The sequence below is a fragment of the Aulonocara sp. 'chitande type north' Nkhata Bay genome, linkage group LG11, assembly GCF_057382095.1.
Source record: "Aulonocara sp. 'chitande type north' Nkhata Bay isolate Kocher_YH1m ecotype deep benthic linkage group LG11, A_spYH_male_GT1.1, whole genome shotgun sequence".
NCBI classification, from domain to species: domain Eukaryota; kingdom Metazoa; phylum Chordata; class Actinopteri; order Cichliformes; family Cichlidae; genus Aulonocara; species Aulonocara sp. 'chitande type north' Nkhata Bay.
The window spans coordinates 28,654,178-28,675,375 of NC_141354.1; the positions used below are offsets into that span (position 1 = coordinate 28,654,178).

At 41.8% G+C, this 21,198-nt stretch overlaps 1 protein-coding gene and 1 long non-coding RNA gene across 2 annotated transcripts; one reads left to right on the forward strand and one right to left on the reverse strand.

Moving 5' to 3' along the window:
* The first annotated feature begins 1,653 nt into the window (after positions 1-1,653).
* On the forward strand, positions 1,654-3,232 carry LOC147319301 (uncharacterized). The gene is made up of 3 exons (XR_015131413.1): positions 1,654-1,705; positions 2,699-2,817; positions 2,900-3,232. It is a non-coding gene; the product is annotated as an uncharacterized LOC147319301 (long non-coding RNA).
* A 5,979-nt stretch (positions 3,233-9,211) lies between these two features.
* LOC147319302 (uncharacterized) lies at positions 9,212-12,824 on the reverse strand. The gene has a single exon (XM_086311812.1). It carries the CDS (start codon positions 11,842-11,844, stop codon positions 9,628-9,630), a length of 2,217 nt encoding a protein of 738 aa, XP_086167938.1. The 5' UTR covers positions 11,845-12,824; the 3' UTR covers positions 9,212-9,627.
* Positions 12,825-21,198: the final 8,374 nt, after the last annotated feature.

Genomic DNA, 21,198 nt, shown 5'->3' on the forward strand with positions numbered 1-21,198 from the left:
TGAGTTGGACGGTCCTTCCTCTCTCGTTTCTCTGTGAGACACTGAATTGCTGGACGGTTCCTGTGACATTTCTATAAAAGTTTCGCAAAAAACAAAACAAAACCGCTAACTGAATAATTTCAGTGTTAAACTGTTCTCTTTCCCAAGGATTCCTGGCTTGCGAAAACAACAAGGTGTTTCTTGAAATGCCGAGTTAAAGAAACTGGGGTCTATTTATAGATTTTTCTGGCAGCGACCGTGACGTCAGCCATGACGTCAGCTCTCTTCGATCCTTTGATTCGATCAAAGGAGGACTAAGCCAACTAACCAACCGTCCTCGGTTTTACTATATTCCGACAGAGGATCCATGTGTGTGACGTCATTCATCCCCGAACTGCTTTGCACTGTAAAAAATCAAACTTGCAATTGTTGAGCTTACAGTCATTTCTTTCACAATTCAACAATAAAAGTTGAGTTGCCCCATAAACTCAAATACATTAAGGGTTTCAACTAATCCTTTAACGTTTTAGAGCAAAAGTTGGTCCCAGATGAAATTTATTGCTGGCAAAATGAATGAATTCAAGTTTTACATGATTTGAAGCATTTGGCGCCTTTCTGTACCTGAGCACGCATGCGCATCTCATATTTTTGGATACTACGGGGTCTACTTTGCGCTTTTGCAAGGACTGAAAGCCACCTGGCCGTCTGCCTTAATGAGAACGTGAGGCTTTTTATACCAGGAGCTGGATAGATCGTTCATCTCAACTTTCTAAAGGCAATTAATGTTTCTTTTATTATATCAGACAGTATATGTTTGAACAGTCTCAATTTGTATTTTAGAAATATCACAACTGAAGTGCTTTGTATTTTTCTGAAACATAGCATAGCATTACTTTCTAGGCTAAGAAGCCTTGTGGCTCATGGGTGTGTGTTTACTATATCATTTAAGATTCCATGTCACAAACTACATGCCATGTCACAAAACAATGAAAATCCGACGCTACTAAAGAGGCGAGCTCATATCTGACAAGCCTCCGCGACACCCCCTATGTGTATTTCATGAAGTGCAGTCTGTGGCCGCCGTACCACCTAACGAAACAAAATAGGCTGTCTCGCTCATGACCAACGGCTGCAACCCCCCCGCTGCTATTTAAAAATAAAATTCGGGGGCGCCCGCTGCCATGTCGTCTAATTTGTTCGAATCGCTGTTAGCCAATAAAATGTATGCTTTAGTTTCTGTGTGAACGGGGTGGTGGAGTCCTCACGGCCAGCGAGCTCCACCAAACACACAAACAGGAGGGAGAGGGAGATCAGAGAAGCAGCTACAGAGCAGTAAATATTAAATACGAACTACTAGAGTCTGCAAGAGTCATATCAAACAGGCTTTAAATAACTTAAAAAACACAGATGCATTAGAACTATGCATCCAGTAATGAAGCTGGAACAAAACAGATGAACAAGTGATTAGGACTGGGCGACATGTAGAGTTTCTAAATATATTTTTATACGAGATATGAGATGTAACAATATCGTTTATATCGATGTAGTCTATGTTACATTATAATTATACTTGTGGAGCCGCAAGTTTGCCTCTCTTTCGTCCACTTTTGTCTCTACGCAACGTTACTCCACCTCGGCTCTCTCCTTCACTGAACACAACTCCCCCTCCCCCATCGCTTCATCTGCAGGCAACAAGATGGACACGGCAGCTATCAAAGAGGATCTGGTCGGTAAAAAGAAAACATTTGAAGATTACTATTTTAGTGCTGTCAGCGTAAAGTTAATGCCGTAACTGCATTAATGGGGCAAATCTCCGTTAACTAGTTACCGCGGATCACCGCGTGCGTGGAGCTGGGCGGCTCTAACGAGCTAACCGGGCTAACGCCTTGACGCACGGCCTAAAATCCTTTAGTTTCCTCAAAAATAGACAGTGCGCCTTATGTATGAATTCTGGTTGTGCTTACTGACCGCGAACCAATTTTATGTGGTACACAGCTTAAAAAAATCTGTCAAAAATGTTTTGGTACGACTTTGCTAAGCTATGAAGCTGCACTGCTTGATTGATTGTTGGATTATTACAGCTACCGAGGAGCCTCGCAGAGTGATACTCTGCTTCAACGTAATATTACCATATTATGTGTATAAGGACCATAAATGGCACCTGTAAGAGACATGGTTACAAAGAGGATTTCAAACTCCAGGCTGTCAGTCACGCAGTAGAACTTGGAAACAGAGCAGCTGCGAAATCTGTCTTTGTTATTATGCTCAGCATCTTTTAGTTTACATTTTGATCGCAAAATTGTGAGCTTTTTGTTATGCACAAAACATTGTTTTGGTTTATTTATGGAGCATCATTAATAAATGCACTGATAATTTAAACAGATGCTTCAGGAGTTTTATCCCACTCATACTTTCAATTCAATGTTTGTCATTCTAAGTTGTAAAACCAATCACACACAATTATCCTTGGCATACATAATACATCCCAGTACACTGTTGGTGCATTCCATGTAGAATACAATCTGTTAATAATAAATTAAACATTTGATGTAATGTATATCTTGTAAATTATTTGTTTTACACTGTTTTACATGGCATTTTACAAGGCAGAATCAGCTCACTTTAGTCAAAACAATTAGGACAGGAGAAAAAAATTCTTAAGTAATGTCAGGAAGCTGGTATTTTATTTTAAAACTAATTGCTATTTTTATTTATTTAGAGAATTAAAAGCCAACTCCAGACCACTACTTGTCCTGATTTGTGAGGGACTGACGAAGAGTTGGTAAGGAGAGGAATCAGAACAGGGGTGCCTCCCCCCGCCCCCAAACACATAATCAGGTAATGTAACTTTGGTAATTTGAGATTAATTTAGGTTTCTTTTGAATTGTTGACACTGTCCTCTCCTCTCTTCTCATTATAGTTTTTGTATGCAGTGCCAGTTCTGCTCTTTTGTCTGTTCAAGCCAAGAAGTACTCTTAAGACATCACCAGCTACGACATAGAAGAGGATTTCATTTGCCCTGTGTTTACAGTGACTGAGTCTGTTCGTTTAGGACACGAAGGGCATTGAAGTCTCACCTCAGCAGATCACACAACAGGGCTAAGAAAAGGCAGGCGATCTCAACATTTTTTTTTTGTGTGTGTTTTTTGTGAATTTAAGGAAAACTGTTCACAGCATACATTTATTTCACATATTTTAAGGCACTTAAAAACCCATCAGACTGTATCCTGTCCTTTCCAAAAATGTGACTATGTTACCAACAATTTATCAACCTTTACGTCACACACAAGCAGAAAGCACAAAAAACTCAAAAGATATAAAAAACTGTATTAGACTGATTTCTCATGCAAATGCATGTCCTAGTGAAAGTAGCTCCCCTGATAAATCCTTAAATACCTCTCAGGAGTCAGAGACATTATCAAGTGGTTCAGGTGTAGCATCAAGTGATAAAGAGGACAATGAGTTTGTAGATTACCAATGTCTTGAACATAAAATAGCTAGACTTTTTCTATGCATGCAAATAGGGCTGGGCCATATCATCCCGTTCACGGTAATACCGGTGTAATGTTGGGCAACGATAAGAAAATGAAATATCACGATAGAATATGGGTAAAACGCGCATGCGCAGTGCCTTTGTTTTCATACGCACATGGTGAAAAAGGCGACGGGGAATGAGAAGAGTGAAAGTGGATCGTTGAATGAAACGATGAACCAGAACTGGTTTGTAAAAATGCTGCAGCTTCATGAAGGATATAAAAAAAACAACAACAGCAATAGAATAATATTAAACACAAAGTGAACCCGTCTTCCTTCATTAAATAGGTTCTTTTAGATGTTAAGGAGGAATTGACTTAACCAGGCTGGCGGAGAATGAAGACAACCGGACACCTGCTGCAGATGGGGAATCAGTGAACTTTTATTGAGACAGAGACAACCTCTCAACACAGCTCACATCAAGAGATTCCTAAGATTTGCTGTGAGGATGGGTATACATTCTCTAAAACTTACAGGAGGGGGTTGTGAGGAAAGTGCTGCATTAGCAGAAAAAACAACTCCATAAAAGGAAATCGGCCTTGGGTGTTCTAGTCTCTTCGCTTGCAGATATCTTGCACCTGCAGGATGAGGCGATCGCTTCTTATCGCTCTCAAGGCCAAAGTCGTGAGCACATTTTTATTACACAGTTGCACAGTAACTTTAAAGCTGAACAATATTTAAAGCTGAATAATGTTTGATCAGATTATATTTTCTTCAAATCCCCCTTTTGACCCATCTTAAATGGGTCAACACACAAGAATAAGTAACATTCAAAGGAACACAGAGACGTGTCGAAGCCTGGCTCGAAAAACTCCTCGGGTCTTATCATTTGTCTTTATCTGTCATTGCAGATGAGGAGAAAAGAGTCCAGGCACCACCCTGCCCAGGGGTCGGCTGCAAGCAGTCTCGGTTCCCGACGAAAGCAGTAACAGCTGTCCTGCAACCAAGGATACAACGAGTTAGTGCAACCAGGGTAGTGACACAAAATTAACAGTTCCTGTAACCTAGCAACCAAAAAGCATAAGTAATGATAAAAATGTGGAGAGTACAGAGTATACTATAATAATGAGAGATATAAACGTGAAAATGTGAAAGAATAAATCAATCGTAAAATAAACACAGAACGGTACTGCTAAGGACATTCAAAAGTGAATATGTTAAAAAGTGAGGAAGGGGTGTGGAATAAAACAATTTATATCCAGTGGTGGGAGTACACATTCGCTCAGGCTTAAGTCCGGAGACCCTGAGAACATCGCTTAACCCTCACAACCCGACCAGACACAGTTCAACCAGATATATCTTTCAAGAGGAAGTGGGTGAGGGAAACAATTAATAACAAGCCTAATACAAAACACCACAGAGAAACAACCATTCTAGAAGCATTTAAACAAGAGAAAGACGATAATGTTCGTCACCCTCACGATCAGAGTTTTCATCATCCGTTGGCGAGGTGGTGGGAAGTTGACCCTAGGGGCTACATTTGTCAGATTGGGACTGTCAGAAGGGGGCGAAGCTTTTGAACTTGAAGGTGTCAGAAGTGTCGGGGGCCCTTCACAGATCAGGATTATGCCAATGGGAATGAGACCCAGGGCCAGGAAGCAAACAAAGACGCAACATCTTTGCCTGCCTGTCATTTCAGGGGGAAAGGGCCAAGACATGTTTACTTAGCTTGGATGTCTTCTAATAGAGGATGATGGGGCAGAGAAAGGTGGTCCAGTTCCCCCCACCTCGCCAAGGGCGTGTTCTAGGAGTTAAAGAGCAACAAAAAGTATCAGTGACACAACTTTAAATGAGCTTTCAGCAGTTAAAACTATTGCAATGTAAAATGTAAATCTTAAAAACTCAAGCCAATATAAAAGCAAAGTCATAAAAGATGTTAAAAATAGAAAAATAAAAATGTTTAGTTCAGTATGAAGAACACCCCCTTTTGTAACCAGCCGGCTTGTAGGTTGAGCTTTGGCTCCCTCAAGTGGTTGGTGATGCTGTTGCAGCTCCTTCTGACAGGTCCTTCTGCACCTCTCTCAAGGTTCTTCCTGGTTCGGTGGCAGCAGCGCACTGTGTGTAATGAAACCAGGTGTCACCTTTCCCTTCGAGCCTGACAGCGTGGGAGGTCCGCTCTGTTATGCGGTAAGGGCCTGTCCAGCGAAGCTCAGCCCACTTTCTCTTTGTGACTTTCAGGAGGACGTAGTCCGTTCCAGGTGTAGCCGCCTCTTTCAGCTCTTGCTGGTTTCTTTCAGCGACCTGTGAGGAATACTGGGCAACAAAACTGCGGAGCATGTTATAATATGTCCTCGGATCGAGGTCTGAATCAGCTTCATCCGACATTAACAGGCGAGAGGAGGGGCCAGGAAAAGGCCTGCCATGCTCCAACTCAAATGGAGTGTAACCAGAGGTTTGATTTACTGAGCATCTTATGGACATTAATGCAAGAGGCAATGCCTTAACCCAATCTAATTTGGTCTGTGCACAGATTTTAGCCAATTTAGTTTTTAGAGTTTGATTCATCCTTTCCACTTTCCCTTGGGATTGGGGGTGGTAAACTGAGCCAAACTTATGTTTCAAACCTAATGCGGCTTCAACCCTCTGCAGATCGTGGTTCCTGAAATGTGAACCATTGTCCGACCTTATGACCTCGGGAAACCCATGCTGTGGTATATAATGATTAATCAGACACTTCACCACAGTTCTACTGTTTTCACTTGCTGTCGGCCAGGCTTCTGGCCAACCTGAAAATGCATCCACAGCCACCAGCAGGTACCTGTAACTACCTACTCTGTCCACCATGTCTGTGTAATCAATGATTATTTCTTTCCCTGGGCAAAGTGGGATGGGGAAGTACCCTGCTATTGGCTTGAAGGCGGGCTTGATTCCAAATTGGTTGCACTCCTTACAGGTTTTAACCATGTATTTTGTCATGTCTTTTAGATAAGGGTGCCACCAGGCGGCTAAGTTCCTCATCATTTGTGCAGGTCCCACATGCCCCACTCCATGTGCCTCTTCCATTGCTGTCTGTCTGACCCCTGGCGGTAGAATGGGCCTTCCATCTGGGCCACGCCAGACATCTGTGTTTGTGGCCCCTCTTGTTACCCATAATGATTTTTCCTGGGGGCTGGCTTTGTCCTGTAACTCTCTGATTGTGGCTAGGCCTAGTTGTATGGGTGGTCTTTCTGGAGGGGGTGTGGCTTCTGGGTCCATTACCATAATCAGGGAGGGTAAGTAACCAGCTGTCTGCTTCGCTACTAAGTCGGCCTGTTTGTTACCTAATGCCACTAAATCCAATCCGGCACTGTGACCTTTGCATTTTATCACTGCCACCTTAACAGGTAACAACAGTGCTTCCGCTAATTCCCTCATTTCTATCTCATGTTTAATGGGCTTTCCGCTGGCTGTCAAAAAACCAGCTCTTAGCCACTGCTTGAGCTCCACATGCACTGCTCCCACAGCATAAGCTGAATCACTGTATATATTCACTTTCTGTCCCTTTCCCATCCTTAAGGCTTCAATCACCGCTCTCAGTTCAGCTCTCTGTGCAGACTGTTGTCCTGTCAACTGCTCTGCTTTCACTGTTTTCCATCTCATGTCTGTCTGTTCCACTATTGCCCATGCAGCCTTCAACATTCCACTTTCAGTTCTAAAACAACATCCATCTGTGAACCAATCTTTTTCTGCATCCATTAGAGGTTCTGCCTGCAAATCTGGCCTGATTTTCTCCTGTACCTGCACAACCTCTTCACACATATGTGGTTCCCCTGATCCCATGTGATCAGCCATGTTTATGCCTTCATGTGAGTAGGTGATGTGTGGTGCTTCCAAAATGGTACTGAGGCGTCTCTGCCTGAGTGAAGTGAGTGTGAAGGCCTGTGAAGAGACGTAGGCCACCACACTGTGTGATGTCAAAATTTTTAGTGGGTGGTTCATCACTATGTGTGCTGTTTTCTGAATGATTTTTGCAAGTCCAGAAACGTGTTGTGTGCACGGTGGGTGGCGTTTTTCAGTGTTGTCAAGCATTACGCTTACATATGTCAACACTTTTCTCTCTCCCCCTTTTTTCTGGAACAGGATACCATTGATATGGGTTCCAGTTCCAGAAACATCAAGATGAAAAGGCAAAGCATAATCTGGCACAGCAAGGTCAGAGGCGACAGAAAGCTGTTGTTTTAACTTTATAAACGCCTGTTCTGTTTCTGTAGTCCATGAGAGGGGAGCAGAGAGGTTTCTCATGCCTTGTTCATTTACCAAAGCGCGCAAAGGGGAAGTAAGGCCAACATAGTCTGGGACATAGGTCCTGCTGTAACCAGTCAGGCCCAAAAATGACAACATGTCTTTTACAGTTAGAGGTTTTGGATGGTGCAAAATGGAGTTCCTGTGTTCTGGGGACAAGGAAATACCGGACTGTGAGACCATGCGGCCTAGAAAAGAAACCTGTTTTCTTGCAATCTGTAGTTTGTTTTTGCTCACTTTAAAACCTGTGTTGGCCAGGTGTTGAAGTACCACTCTGGTGGCCTCCAAACAGATGTCAGCCGTGGGGGCAGACAGCAAAAGGTCATCCACATATTGTATTAACATACAGTCAGATGGTAGTGGGCTGGTTTGTAAAAGTTCTTTCAAACACTGATTAAACAGTCCTGGGGAGAGGGCAAATCCCTGTGGTAAGCGAGTGTAACGCCATTGTCGGCCTCTAAATGTAAATGAGAAAATGTCACGCAGTGACTCACGAAGTGGGAGGCAGAAAAAGGCATTAGCCAAGTCAATGCAGGTGAACCAGGCATGAGATGGTGGGAGGTTGGTCAAGGCAACATAAGGATTAGGCACAGGCAAAGTAGGAGTGCCAAGTAAGGCATTAATCCTTCTCAAATCATGTGCCATTCTGAACTTCCCCGTGCCTTTTTTCTCAATGGGTAGGATGGGCGTGTTCCACTTAGAGCAGGAGGGCTCCAAGACACCGGCAGTGACCAAACCAGAAATTGTTTCTGCAATCCCAGCCTCAGCCTCCGGTTTGTGTGGGTACTGAGGCTGCCACAAAGGGGTAGCAGATGACAGTTGAAAAGAGACTGGCTCCACATCAACTAAACCTACATCTGTGGGTCCAAGGGACCACAAACAATCTGGAAGAGAGTCGAGTAAAGGCGCAGCATCACAGTGGTCTGTGTGTTCTCTGCCATGTGACCCGCTGACCACTCCATGTTGCAGTGTTGAGGAATTAAAGCAATCATTTAAAATTTGGTATGTCTTGGTAGATGGAGAAAACAAAACCTGTGGGAGTTTTGTAGGTGTCCAGTCAGTGGCCGCAAGGGAACGTTTAACCATTCCACCCAGCTCCTTAGCCTGGTGTCCAGGATGTAAGGCCAGTGACACATGGGGAGCTGCCTCATCAGACATCATGTACCACTGTAATTGATCTGTTGTAAAAGTAACCGCTGCTGCCACTCCCTCCGGTGCCGCAAAAATGCACGACATGTTCAGAGACCAAGCCCGCCCCTCACACTGCTCTTGGAACATGTGCTGGTACCAGGTGGTGTCATGCCTGTCATAAAACAGTGTAACATGAGGTGGGTCAGGGGGAGGGACATAAGGATGTAGGAGTGAGAGCCACGGCCGCCATTGCTGAAAAGCAGCCCAAACTCCTGGTTCAGTAGGTGTTTCAACTTCCAATAATGCCCAGTAGATGTCAGCAGAGTCCGCCAAACAGGAGGAGGGTTGCAGCAGAAACTGACCACCTCCCTCTGGCCCATCAGAACAGGGAAGCACAACACCAGTAGGGAGAGTCACAGTTAGGCCTTGTGAAGAGCAGAGTATTGTGGCTCCTAATTTAATCAACAAGTCTCTTCCCAGTAAATTCACAGGCGCCTGTTTTGAACAAACATAGCTGTGTAACAAAGTCTGATCTCCAACCGTTGTGGGGAGGGGCACGGTGTAAGGCAGAGTTTTAGGTTCCCCAGATATGCCCACCACTGTAATCACTGTGTCAGTAAGTCTTTCACGAGCAACATCCTTAATGGTGGAGTACGTAGCTCCAGTGTCCACTAAAAAGCTGCTTCTTCTTCTATCTACAGTTATGGACAGCATAGGGTCCGCCGTTGTCCCTTCACCGTCCTGGGCAGTCTGTGGGGTGTCCTATAGCTGGGGACCACCCTCGTAGTACTCCCACCCCATCACAGGCATCTGTGGGGCCGGGGGCACTTCAACTAAAGCACCACGAGGTCCACCTCTGTGGCCAGGATGCTGATAGGGCCCACCACGGGCTCCCCTGCCTCTTCCAGCAGCCGGGTTCAAAGGGCACGCTTTAGCCCAGTGTCCAGGTTGTCCACACCGGAAACAAACATACATCTGGCCTCCCCTACCACCTCCCATCTGACCCCTTCCCCTGAAACCACCTCTGTTTCCTCCAAATGGGGAACCTCTCTGCCCATAAGGGGCCGGGGAGTGATAAGCACCATACTGGGGGGGCTGTGGATCAGTTGGCCATGGGTTCGGATACAAATCAGGGGCAACTGGACCAGGAGGGGGAGCCGCAGCGGCCACAAGCTGCTTTTTAGGCTTGTCACCTTTTCCACCCAGGTCGTTTTTAGCTTTCTGCAGCTGAACCTTCAACAGTTGCAACTGTAAATCTTCGACGCTCTCCGCTTTATCATCAGACTTAATCTGCACTTTGTTAAGATTAAAAATCAAATGTTTCTTCCAGATTGCAAAGTCACAGTCCTGCAAATCAGGATTATCCTCCATTTTCTGGCTTACTGACTCCGGAATGCCCCTCAGCACCGCCCTTCTAAACCACATGCTCTGTGAACAAGTCCTACTGGGGTGATGACCTGTATGGTTCACCCAGTCTTCAACAGCCTGATTTAGATAATGGGTGGGATTTTGCTTTCCCTCCCATTTAAATTTCTGTAAGGTGCCTTGATTTTTGGGTGGGAATTGTTTGCGCAGGGCCGGTCCAATAAACCTCAAGGCCTGCATTAGTGGCACCTCGTTCTCATGCGTGGTAGTACCCGCATTTTGTTCCAGGTCCGCTGCCTGAGATCGGGATGTGCACCTAGTTATAATAGCTCTAAAATCTCCCAGTGCGAGGTCCTGTCCAGCTGTGTATTTATCCAAACCAGCCAACCAGGCATTCCCTCCCTCCATTATGTCAGGGAGTTTGTCCACTAGGGCCTGGACATCTCCGAATGAATAAGGTTGATACACTGGTCTACGTTGCGCTTTAGTCTGGACCAGGGGAAACATGCCTGGAGGCTGAGGCACAGGGCCCTTAGATCTAGTCTGATATCCTAAACTGTGAGGGGTAGAGGGGGGTGTATTGTTAAGGTCACTGAGTTCATCATCAGTATCCTCAGTTTCTTCCCCGCCTGGTGGGGTAGCAGTGTTAGCAAAAACGTGGGCTAAACTCATCTGTGTTTCCGGATCCTGACGGCCCACCAAAGACATGGTAACTGTGACATTTGGTGAAGTGCCAGGCTCAGTTTTTGCAGTAGCGGTCAGATCTCCTTTAACAGCGACAGGAGTGCTGGCAAAGGGGTTGGACCGGGAAAGAGGGGCTGACGCAACACGATTATTCACCTGGACCGCTGACCTATGTTCGTTTAAGCAGCTGCGTAATGCTGCTTCTAGATCAGTTAATTGTTGTTCAGTGGGTTCCTGTCTGTTCATTCGAACCGCAAATGGTGCGCTCGCAAATGGGTCAGTTAGGCCCTCAGATCCGGTTCCAAAACAATGGGACATAGAAGAGGGGGCTCTACTACTAGCTGAGGATGTCGCCGACAGAGAGGAGCTTCCTGGGCAAAAATGCTTGGTATCTATGGGAGTTGGAGCTACGGGCGGTTCTTCTCCAATAGTCATTATTCCACCAGAGATATTAAGTACCGGATATATGCCTGCTGAGGGAGGAGTTGAGGCAGAACAGGCAGAATAGGGAGGTGGCTGAGACCTATTTTTCTTCATGTGTGGTTTTGCAGTTTCCCATAAACACACCCAGTGATTAAATTTAGCTTTGCGGCCTGCGTGCTTATCTGCTTCCTTTCTGTGTCTCACCCCGCTTATCACACCTGCACCTGCTGCTGCTGAGTTGGCTTCTTCCTCTTTCTCTTTTGCCTGCATAGCCTTATTCTGCCAAATTATTCCCCAGTTACCACTACTCCCCTCGTCCTTTCCCTTTTCTTTCATTAACCTTTCAGCTGTTTTCCTCAATGACTCTTTCTGCTTTTTTGCTTCTTTAGGCTGGTGTGTGGAGTTGATGACTGTCTCAACACATGTTAATTGTTCTCCCAATGTGCTAAGAATAACACCGGGACCCCAACCATCATCATTAGTTTGTCGATCTAATTCTCCATCCATTTTACTGTCAATGGAGGAGTGTTCTTTTATTGATTTTAAAGGAGAATTTGGGCCAGCTGGGTTTCTGCCTCTGTTAGGCACTAACAGCTGGGGCGCTGCTTTAAAGGTGAGTCAGCACTGAAATATCCCTTCAGGTGTTACCAAGCTTCTACCAAACCGGGGTCTGGCGGGTAACCTTGCCTAGAGCTTCCTGATAGGGGTGCTAGTTGGTTGTCACCTTGTTCACACGTCTCATTCACACTTCATACATTACCTGCAGTCACTCATTACCCTCCTTATGTATGTAATAAATGTGTAAAAAAAAAAAAAAAAAAAAAATTCTATGTGTGGTGTATTATTTTAACCAAAAGAGGAACCTAGTTCCTTTAATTGTGTAATCTGTGAACAACGGAGAACCAAACTGTCCTGCCCAGTGTTCCACAGCAAGCATTCAGCGTGTATTTATGTGTGTCCAATATCAAACAGAACATCAAAACATTTAAAACACTAAAATCATCGGGGTTTTAAGAAGAGATCCGTTTTCTCCTATTGATCAAAGGGACCCCTCCTTTGGACTCCAACCAGTACTTCTCCTTTTTAAGTTTTAGAGGATCTTTTCTAATAAAGTCCTCTGGGCCTTCCTAACCCTTCTGTAGTTTAGAGAATATTACTAAAAAATATTCTCAAGGCCTTTAACCTTTTAATTTGTTTAGAAAGGCGTTACTAATAAACCCTTTCAAGGTCCCAGACCTGCACTGAGGTATTTATCCGACACCGGAGAGCAACCCGTCGGCTGCAACCGTGGTCAGACCTCAGTTCACTCTTATCTTTATTCACTTATTCACTTATTTCTTATTCACTTATCTCTTATTCACTTGTCTGATTCTCAACAAGCCTTAAGTAAGCCAGACAATTTTGGTTATGAATTACTAGGAGTTTGGACACTAAGTATTTTTATAGTGTTCAATATAGCAGAAATAAAAGGTCTGCTTACCTTGTTTTTGTGTGCACACAGCTTTTGTCCAAACTCCGTTCACTCAGACCACTGCCGATGTCCTCCCATCCGGTCCAGTTGACCTGGAGCGGATCCTGTTCGTGACGCCAATTGAAGGATATAAAAAAAACAACAACAGCAATAGAATAATATTAAACACAAAGTGAACCCGTCTTCCTTCATTAAATAGGTTCTTTTAGATGTTAAGGAGGAATTGACTTAACCAGGCTGGCGGAGAATGAAGACAACCGGACACCTGCTGCAGATGGGGAATCAGTGAACTTTTATTGAGACAGAGACAACCTCTCAACACAGCTCACATCAAGAGATTCCTAAGATTTGCTGTGAGGATGGGTATACATTCTCTAAAACTTACAGGAGGGGGTTGTGAGGAAAGTGCTGCATTAGCAGAAAAAACAACTCCATAAAAGGAAATCGGCCTTGGGTGTTCTAGTCTCTTCGCTTGCAGATATCTTGCACCTGCAGGATGAGGCGATCGCTTCTTATCGCTCTCAAGGCCAAAGTCGTGAGCACATTTTTATTACACAGTTGCACAGTAACTTTAAAGCTGAACAATATTTAAAGCTGAATAATGTTTGATCAGATTATATTTTCTTCATTCAGTGGTGTGGAACTGGTTTAGCTTTCGTCCGTCAGATACACAACAAAGCACTATTTTTGGTAGAGCATGCTAGCGGGCCGTCGTTATTACCATGTTGTTTGGAAAATACGGCACACTTAAAATCAATCCTTTGATTTTTCTGAAAATCAACAGAGCCCCTTATAATCCCGTGTGCCTTATGTATGAATTCTGGTTGTTTACTGACCTCGAGACGAGTTCATGTACACGGCGCTCGAAAATCTGTCAAATGTTTTAGTACGACTTTGCTAAGCTACGAAGCCGCACCGCTTGATGGATTGTCGGAGCAGTACGGCTGTCATCCGCAGGGGATGATCTGATATCCTCGTGTCTGTGTGTTGTTCCCACATCATCATAATAAATGTTGTTCCAGGGTCAACATTGCAAGTGACCAATGACATTGTTGTGATGTCCCCCTTTTGTGTCTTTGAAAAATACTGCCTTAAAAAATCTACTTCACTTGCGAGAAGAGAAACCGCTTCTGTCCGCCCATTCAGGAACTTGAATTCTTTGCATTTCAGGATACTTTAATAAACGGTAAGCATTATACATATTGTCCTTACAGAGGCGGTTTCTCCTCTCGCAAGTGAAGTAGATTTTTTTGAAGGCGTTTGCTTTTTTTTTCGAGGTCGCGGATGACGTCAGGAGAAGGTGATTGGTCACTTGCAATGTTGAACCTGGAACAGCATTATTTATGATGACGAGGGAGGAGCCCGGCGGAGTGATACGTACGGTGCTTCAACATAATATTACCGTATTGTGTGTGTGTGTATATAACCTCTTTTTAAGTTTCGTGGCTGTTATACATGGTTAAGCTGAGGATATGTCGGCCAGTTTCCACTGGAAATGCCTTTTGGTTAAACTGTCAGCAAGGAATTTGCATTTGCACTGTTAAATTTTTATATATATATTAATGGAGATAAAAAAAAAAAAACAGCTGCTTGTTTAAGTGAAAATACATTGATGTGTTTTTTTGCACTAATAAAGTTGTGGAGTTGTAAAGTATTTTGTCTAGTGTCAATTATATCGTTATCGCAAATTTTCAAATCTATATCACGATAAATATTTTGGTCATATTGCCCTGCTCTACATGCAAACATTGTTACATGTTTCTAAAAGGGCTTTGCAGGAAATTATTGAGGAAATTAGTGACATTTTAAAATTTTCTCAGGTTCATTCATTTCAAAGAATCAAAGAGGTGCTTGCTGAACAGAACATTGAGGCAGATGATGATGTAATTAAAATTTTAAATGATGCACTTTTCAAAACCAACCCATTATTTATCTCAACAGAACCAAAAGGTGCATTATCTACCGATTACAAGAGAAATAATTATTTCAAGAATAATTTTCATGTATGTGAGCCTAAAGAGTACACCTACAAAGCGAGAACTAGAAATACATTTGTTTATGTCTCAGTAAACCAGGTGTTGGAGAACTTATTGAAAGAGAAAAGTTTCTTTGAAAAGTTAGCATTTGATAAAGAAATTAGTGAAGGTTACAGATCATTTAGAGATGGGCAGTATTTTTAAACAACAAGCTTTTAGGATTGCAAGATACTTGCATTAGTTTAGCTTTGTATATTGACGACTTTGAAATATGCAACCCTTTAGGAACATCTCGAAAAATTCATAAAATAACTGCAATAAATAACTGACTCTGGGAAAGTGTCATTTGTTGCTACAAAGCTCTCCTCTTGGTTTATGGAACATTACAGATCGGCTTGACAGCAGCTACAAAGATCTGGAAATACTTGACCCAGAAGATTTGAATGATTACCACCCTTTAGCTGAATACTGCGTAGCTGGACAACTGATGGTGACACCTGTTACGTGCCTCCTGCATTGAAAGTGATGGTATGTATTATTCTTAAATAGTTTTCAGTTGATTACTTTGAATTCGTTAATTATTTAGAATTGTGCCCTTTTTTTGGTTTGTCTTCACAGGCCCTGTTATTGCGAGTCCACGTCAGTCCAAAACTTATCAGAAAAATCCAACTGTCCACTGTTCCAGAATCTGTGAAGCAGCTTCAAGATGAACTACAAGCAAAGCTTGGACTTGAAGGTGACTTTGCAATACAATATGAAGACCCAGATTTTGGGAACGCACTTTGCAACCTGATGGATATTAATGAGCTACCTGCTGGACGGGCAGTGTTGCACCTCATTTGGGAGGAAAATGCATCAGCCTCGCCACCAGACTCCATCTGATCATAGCGCCATCTCATCTATTGATACAGCCAGTGTGAGTTCAGCATCTTCTTTCAGCCCATCCTCATCCACCCAGACCTACATGCGTAGCACTTCAGTGGCCAAATCCATTTCCTAGCCCAACCTTTTCCTATGATGTAGAGTTAAAACTTTGCAAGGGCAACGAGGTATATGAGAAAGCAGGGGCAAATTTAAGTGTAACAAGAGACATCAAGATGGAAGTTCTAGACAAGCTGGCACAAGAAATGTTTGCAATCAAAGCCTACCCTGACAAGAATGAAATAACGTCTGTTGCCCAGGAGCTAGTTTCAAAACATCCCTGCCTCAAAGAGCCCGGCAATGGCACAGGATATGATGGTTGGGCAACAAGCATTAAGTTCAAGCTTGCCAACTACCGTTCCAAGCTAAGTCAAGCTGAATGTAGTGAAGTTGCAGACAATCGAAAAAAAAGAGGGGAAGAAGATGACAGTGGCACAAATAGATTTTCCTTAAAGAAACCAAAGCGAGGTGAAGTCAACTTTATCCCTGATCCCCCAGAAAACTACAATAATGAGTCTCTTGAAAATGAAAGATGCATTTTGGAAGATGAAATGAAGAGGGATAAGAACATGGCACTCATCACCCAAAAGATGGACATCACATTCTCTCTCAGGAGGAAAGAAGTTGTGGAGATGCAGCCCTTGGTCAAGGAAATGCAGCTCAGATGGCCAGCTCTCTTCTTGAAAGAACAGGTTAGATAATCTCTTAAATATTTAAAGGAAAACTTCCATTTTTTTTCAGTGTGGTCTTATTTCTAGAATGGAAAACGTTCATTTACTCACCCAGACAAATTTCAAGGTATTTGGAGTTGTTAGAAAGAAATTTTAATCCCAATGTTACGAGTCAGTCGTTTTGCAGGAGAGAGCTGAGCCACGGTTATGGGGAAAGGATTCACTGAGACAACTAAGAAATGCCTGAATTAAGCCAAAAACCACTGTGGAGGGTTTTTAATCTAAGGAAATAACATTAAAATGTGTTTAAAAGCTCCAAAAAGTTGATTTTATATGATATAAAAAATTTTTTGAACAACTCCAAATGCCTCGAAACTTGTCTGGGTGAGTAAATGAACGTGAGCGCCATTTCTTGTGCCCTTGAGAAATATCTGTTTGTATCACTCCAATATCTTGTAGAAAAGGTTGAAGGCTACCGTTGAGCTAACAATGCTAATGGTAAAATATAAAAAAAATAGTTGGCTCTAAAAAATATGAAGCTAATTTTGGTATTACCAACAACTCGATTGAAGTGAAATCTATTTACTTGTCAACTTACCGTGTATAATAATGGATTGCATTTATTTCGCTCTTTGCTGGGCACCCAAAGCGCTTTACAATTCCACTACTTACTCACTCTCACATTCACACATCGGTGCAGGGAAACCACAGTTATAGCCACAGCTGCCCTGGGGTAGACTGACGGGTAGACTGACAGAAGCGACGCTGCCATATCGCACATTGGCCCCTCTGGCCAACACCAGTAGGTGGTAGCGTAAAGGGTCTTGCCCAAGGATACAACGACCAGGACAGAGAGAGCTGGGGGACAGAACCAGCATCCTTCTGGTTATAGATGAGCTTCCCAACCCCCTGAACCACGGTTTTTGCAATGACTTGTCTTCACTGGGCATCTAGAATCTTTTGGTGCTGACCCTTAGCAGGCAACAGCCATGAAACTCACAGAACAGGATTGAGAAAGTCACTTGCGTGTTATGAAAGTATCCAAATTTGACCACAGGATGTTATTCTTACTTCATTCTTACATAACTACAAAATTAATGAAATTTTTGCAATGAATTTAAAATACAATTTACTGATTTATTTCTTTTCTTCAATGCATCCTGTAACAGTTGAAACCATTATTTTGTCTAATCAGCATTTGATTAGGTATTCTATATACTTAATGTAAAATCTGCCGATCAGATTTTTCTTTTTCTTTTTTTTAAATGCGTCAGTTATAATTTGTACCACCACTACCACTAAAAGGGGAAAAAAAAAAATCCAATCAAGACCTGACAAATAGATCAGCCGAGACTAACTAAATGTTTTGAAATTAAGCTGTTTTAACCAAATTTGAAAACAATGTCATTTTTATATAATGTACCTTTAAAAGTTTTCTATTTTTTTTTTAAAATTTATTTATTTTTTAATATTTTTTTTATTTTTTGTTGCTTTGTAGATTTGTGCGGAATTCTCACGCATTACCAAGGATCTCATGGGGACCTTCATGACTGCCCTCGACACTTACTCACTTCGGCTGATTAAGCTGTATCGAATTAAAAAAGCTGCTTTCTGCAATGACATGGATTCCCTGTTGCGGAAGTTTGATGAACAGGTAATATATATAAAAATGTATTGGTGTCTGGTTTATGAGGAACCTGAAGTTCCCACTGTAAAGAAAGATATTTTAACAATTTTTACATCAATTTAGTAAATATTCAATAGTTTTCAGAAAGTGTCCTGAATGGGATTATAAGCTAACAAGCAGCGCTGTGTGTTTGGCAGATGGCAGGTCATGGCACTTTTTGTTATACATGTTGTAATAAGTGTGCTACATTTCTTGCACATCAAAATTACTTTAAAAAAACAACTGACAAAACCATGAGCAATTATCTGCAATAACTAATTTCAACATCTTATTTCTTAAGACTGTATTTTTAGCAACAAAACTTAATGTGTTTTAAAAACAAAATGGTAGGTTTATAAATGAGACTGAGTCTTATTTGATTTCCTTGTTTTAGGTCTCAAACATAGTCGAGCATTGATGAACCATCAGTTTGGAAGGGTTACCGATATTTGTTCGCGACGACGAGACCAAACTCTTCTTAACATGTCTGGTGAGCATGCAGATCTACTCAATCTTCGGATTTGGTTTTCAGAGACTTATATGTACTGGGGGTTTTTTTTTGTTTTGTTTTTGTTTTTGTTTTTTTTGCATAGGATACAGATCCAGTTGAGAGGGCAACCCGAGGTGTTACGGTGGGCATCCTCACTGTTCTGGAGGACTACGTGGGACCCAACTCGCAGTCCACAGTGGTCAACACTGCCATTGTTTTGGAAGAGGACATTATTCTTGATGATCTGCCAGACCTTCCCACTGCCTTTGCCTACCTGTTTGGCCTACTTTATGGGCTCAACATGGATTTTCCCAAAGAACTCAAGTACACATTTAAAGCTGTGCAACACATTTTTATGGAGTTGACATCTACCTGTTCCCAGAGGATAAGAAGCTTCAAAACAAAGCTCTTAACCAAAGTCTAACCTATTTGACAACATGTTCAACTGAAATGCAACTTGTGGAAAACAGAATCAGCAATTTGCTTTGATTTACAGTTTTTGGGTTTCGTGGTAAGTTGCTCCGAAAAAAGTTGATTTCTGGCTTTAAGAAAATGGTAAGGTTCACCTCGTCCTGAGGTGGTTGAGCAACAGGAGTCTCAAGTCCCTCAGGTTCAGCAGCATTTTTGGTTTTTGAAAACTGTAATTCTTCCACTTGACACTGAATAGTTTTCAAAGCTTTCTCGAGATCTGCATTCCGTTTCTTTAGTTCATTTCTCTCGCTTTCAGCCTTGGACAGCTGAACAACAATGGTGTTGTTCTGTTCAAGGAGAAACTCTTGCGTTTCCTCAAGTTCATGCACATTTTGCTCAAGTGCTCCAATCTGCAGTGTTATCTTTACGGGCACCCCCTCTATCTCGCTTATGCGAATTTTCTTTTTGGGCTCCATGCCCTGGACTATTCCTCTCTCCCCTGAGTTGGGCGGTCCTTCCTCTCTCGTTTCTCTGTGAGACTCTGAATTGCTGGACGGTTCCTGTGACATTTCTATAAAAGTTTCGCACAAAACAAAACCGCTAACTGAATAATTTCTTTCTTTTTTTTATTGACATTTTAGAATCACTATACAATACCATCAACTTCAGCTATCTTTCAGTACATATATTTTTTCTTTTTTTCTATATTTAAACAACTAAAATATCCATACAATAAGAACGAAAGAAGAAGCAAAGAAAAAGAAGCAAAACAACATAAATAAAAAATACATAAGGAAAAAGGAAAGATAAATAAATATAGGGAGTGTTTTTGTTTCCATTAATGTAACTAATATTTCCTCTAGTCTTCTAGTAGTTAACAAAGTCAAAATCTTTTTTCTTTTTTTTTTCTGTGATGGCTTTTTTCCTGCTGCCAGTAAAATATTAAACAAGTATTTATCGTTCTTTGTCCATCCTTCTGGAATAAGTCCAAATAATAGACTTTTACTTTCCAAAGGTAAATATCTTCCAAATGGCTCTTGTATTGCTGCATGTATTCCCTTCCACTAAGTTTTAATAACATGACAGTCCCAGAAAATGTGATGGTGATTAGCATTTGTATTTCCACAATTTCTCCAGCAAGTGGGAGGGTTACCTTCATAGTGAGATTTTTGGTGAGGTGTAATAAAATATCTTATCAGGCATTTCCACCCAAATTCCCTCCAGCTCTGTGAGCTGCTACGTTTCCATTGATATGCCCATATTGTTGTCCACTCATCCTCCTTTTATCTCTATTCCTCCCTCAATTTCCCATTTTGTTTTGATATACAAGGTTGAGTGTAATTTCATATTTGTTAATCCTTTATAGAGGTCACCTAAAATACCTCTATTTTTATTTGAACTATATGCCCTTTTAAATACGTCTAGCAGCTGTTTACTCAATTCAGCCTTAGCTTTTATCGTTTTATTGACAAAATGCCTCATCTGTAGATATCTATAAAAATCCTGTGTTTCTAATGAATATTTATCTTTCATTTTATCAAAACTAATTAGTCTCCCATCCTCCATTACCATACATAAAGCTGTTAATCCTTTATATGTCCAATCTTTGAATCTGGTGTCCAATTTATTTGGAGCAAAATGTGTGTCATATGCACACCACTTAAGAACTGCTATATCCTCTTCTAGTTTATATTCTTTTATTACTGTTTCCCAAATTTTAAAAGTCAACTTGATCCATGGATTTTCAATAGTTTTTATTAAATTTTGCAAGCTTCTGTCTGCTATAATAGCTTGTATGGGGATGGAAGTCAGACCCTCCTCAATGGCTTTCCATTGAGCATCGTATGAAGGATTACATCAGCATATCATAGGCCTTAATTGTGCTGCCCAATAATATTCCCTAAGAGAAGGTAAGCCCCACCCCCCTTTTCCTTTGTTAAGTTGTAGGGTTTTAAATCTAATTCGGGGCCTTTTTCCTTGCCGTATGTATCTTGACAAAATTTTGTCCCATTCATTAAACTGTTTCTGGTTAATTTCTATTGGTAGTGTTTGAAATAAATATAATAATTTAAGAAGAATATTAATTTTAATTGAGTCTATTCTCGAATATAAACTTAAATATGGAATTAAATTCCATCTCGCTATATCTTTCTTAATTTTTTTCTGTATTGGTAAATAATTTCGTTCTAATAGTTCTGTAAGATCCTTAGGTATTATGACTCCTAGATATTTAAAGTACTCTGTTTGCCATGCTA

What these genes read in the sequence shown, in the direction of transcription:
- LOC147319302 (XM_086311812.1), bottom strand. Translation starts at nt 11,844, where the DNA reads ATGGATGGAGAATTAGATCGACAAACTAATGATGATGGTTGGGGTCCC.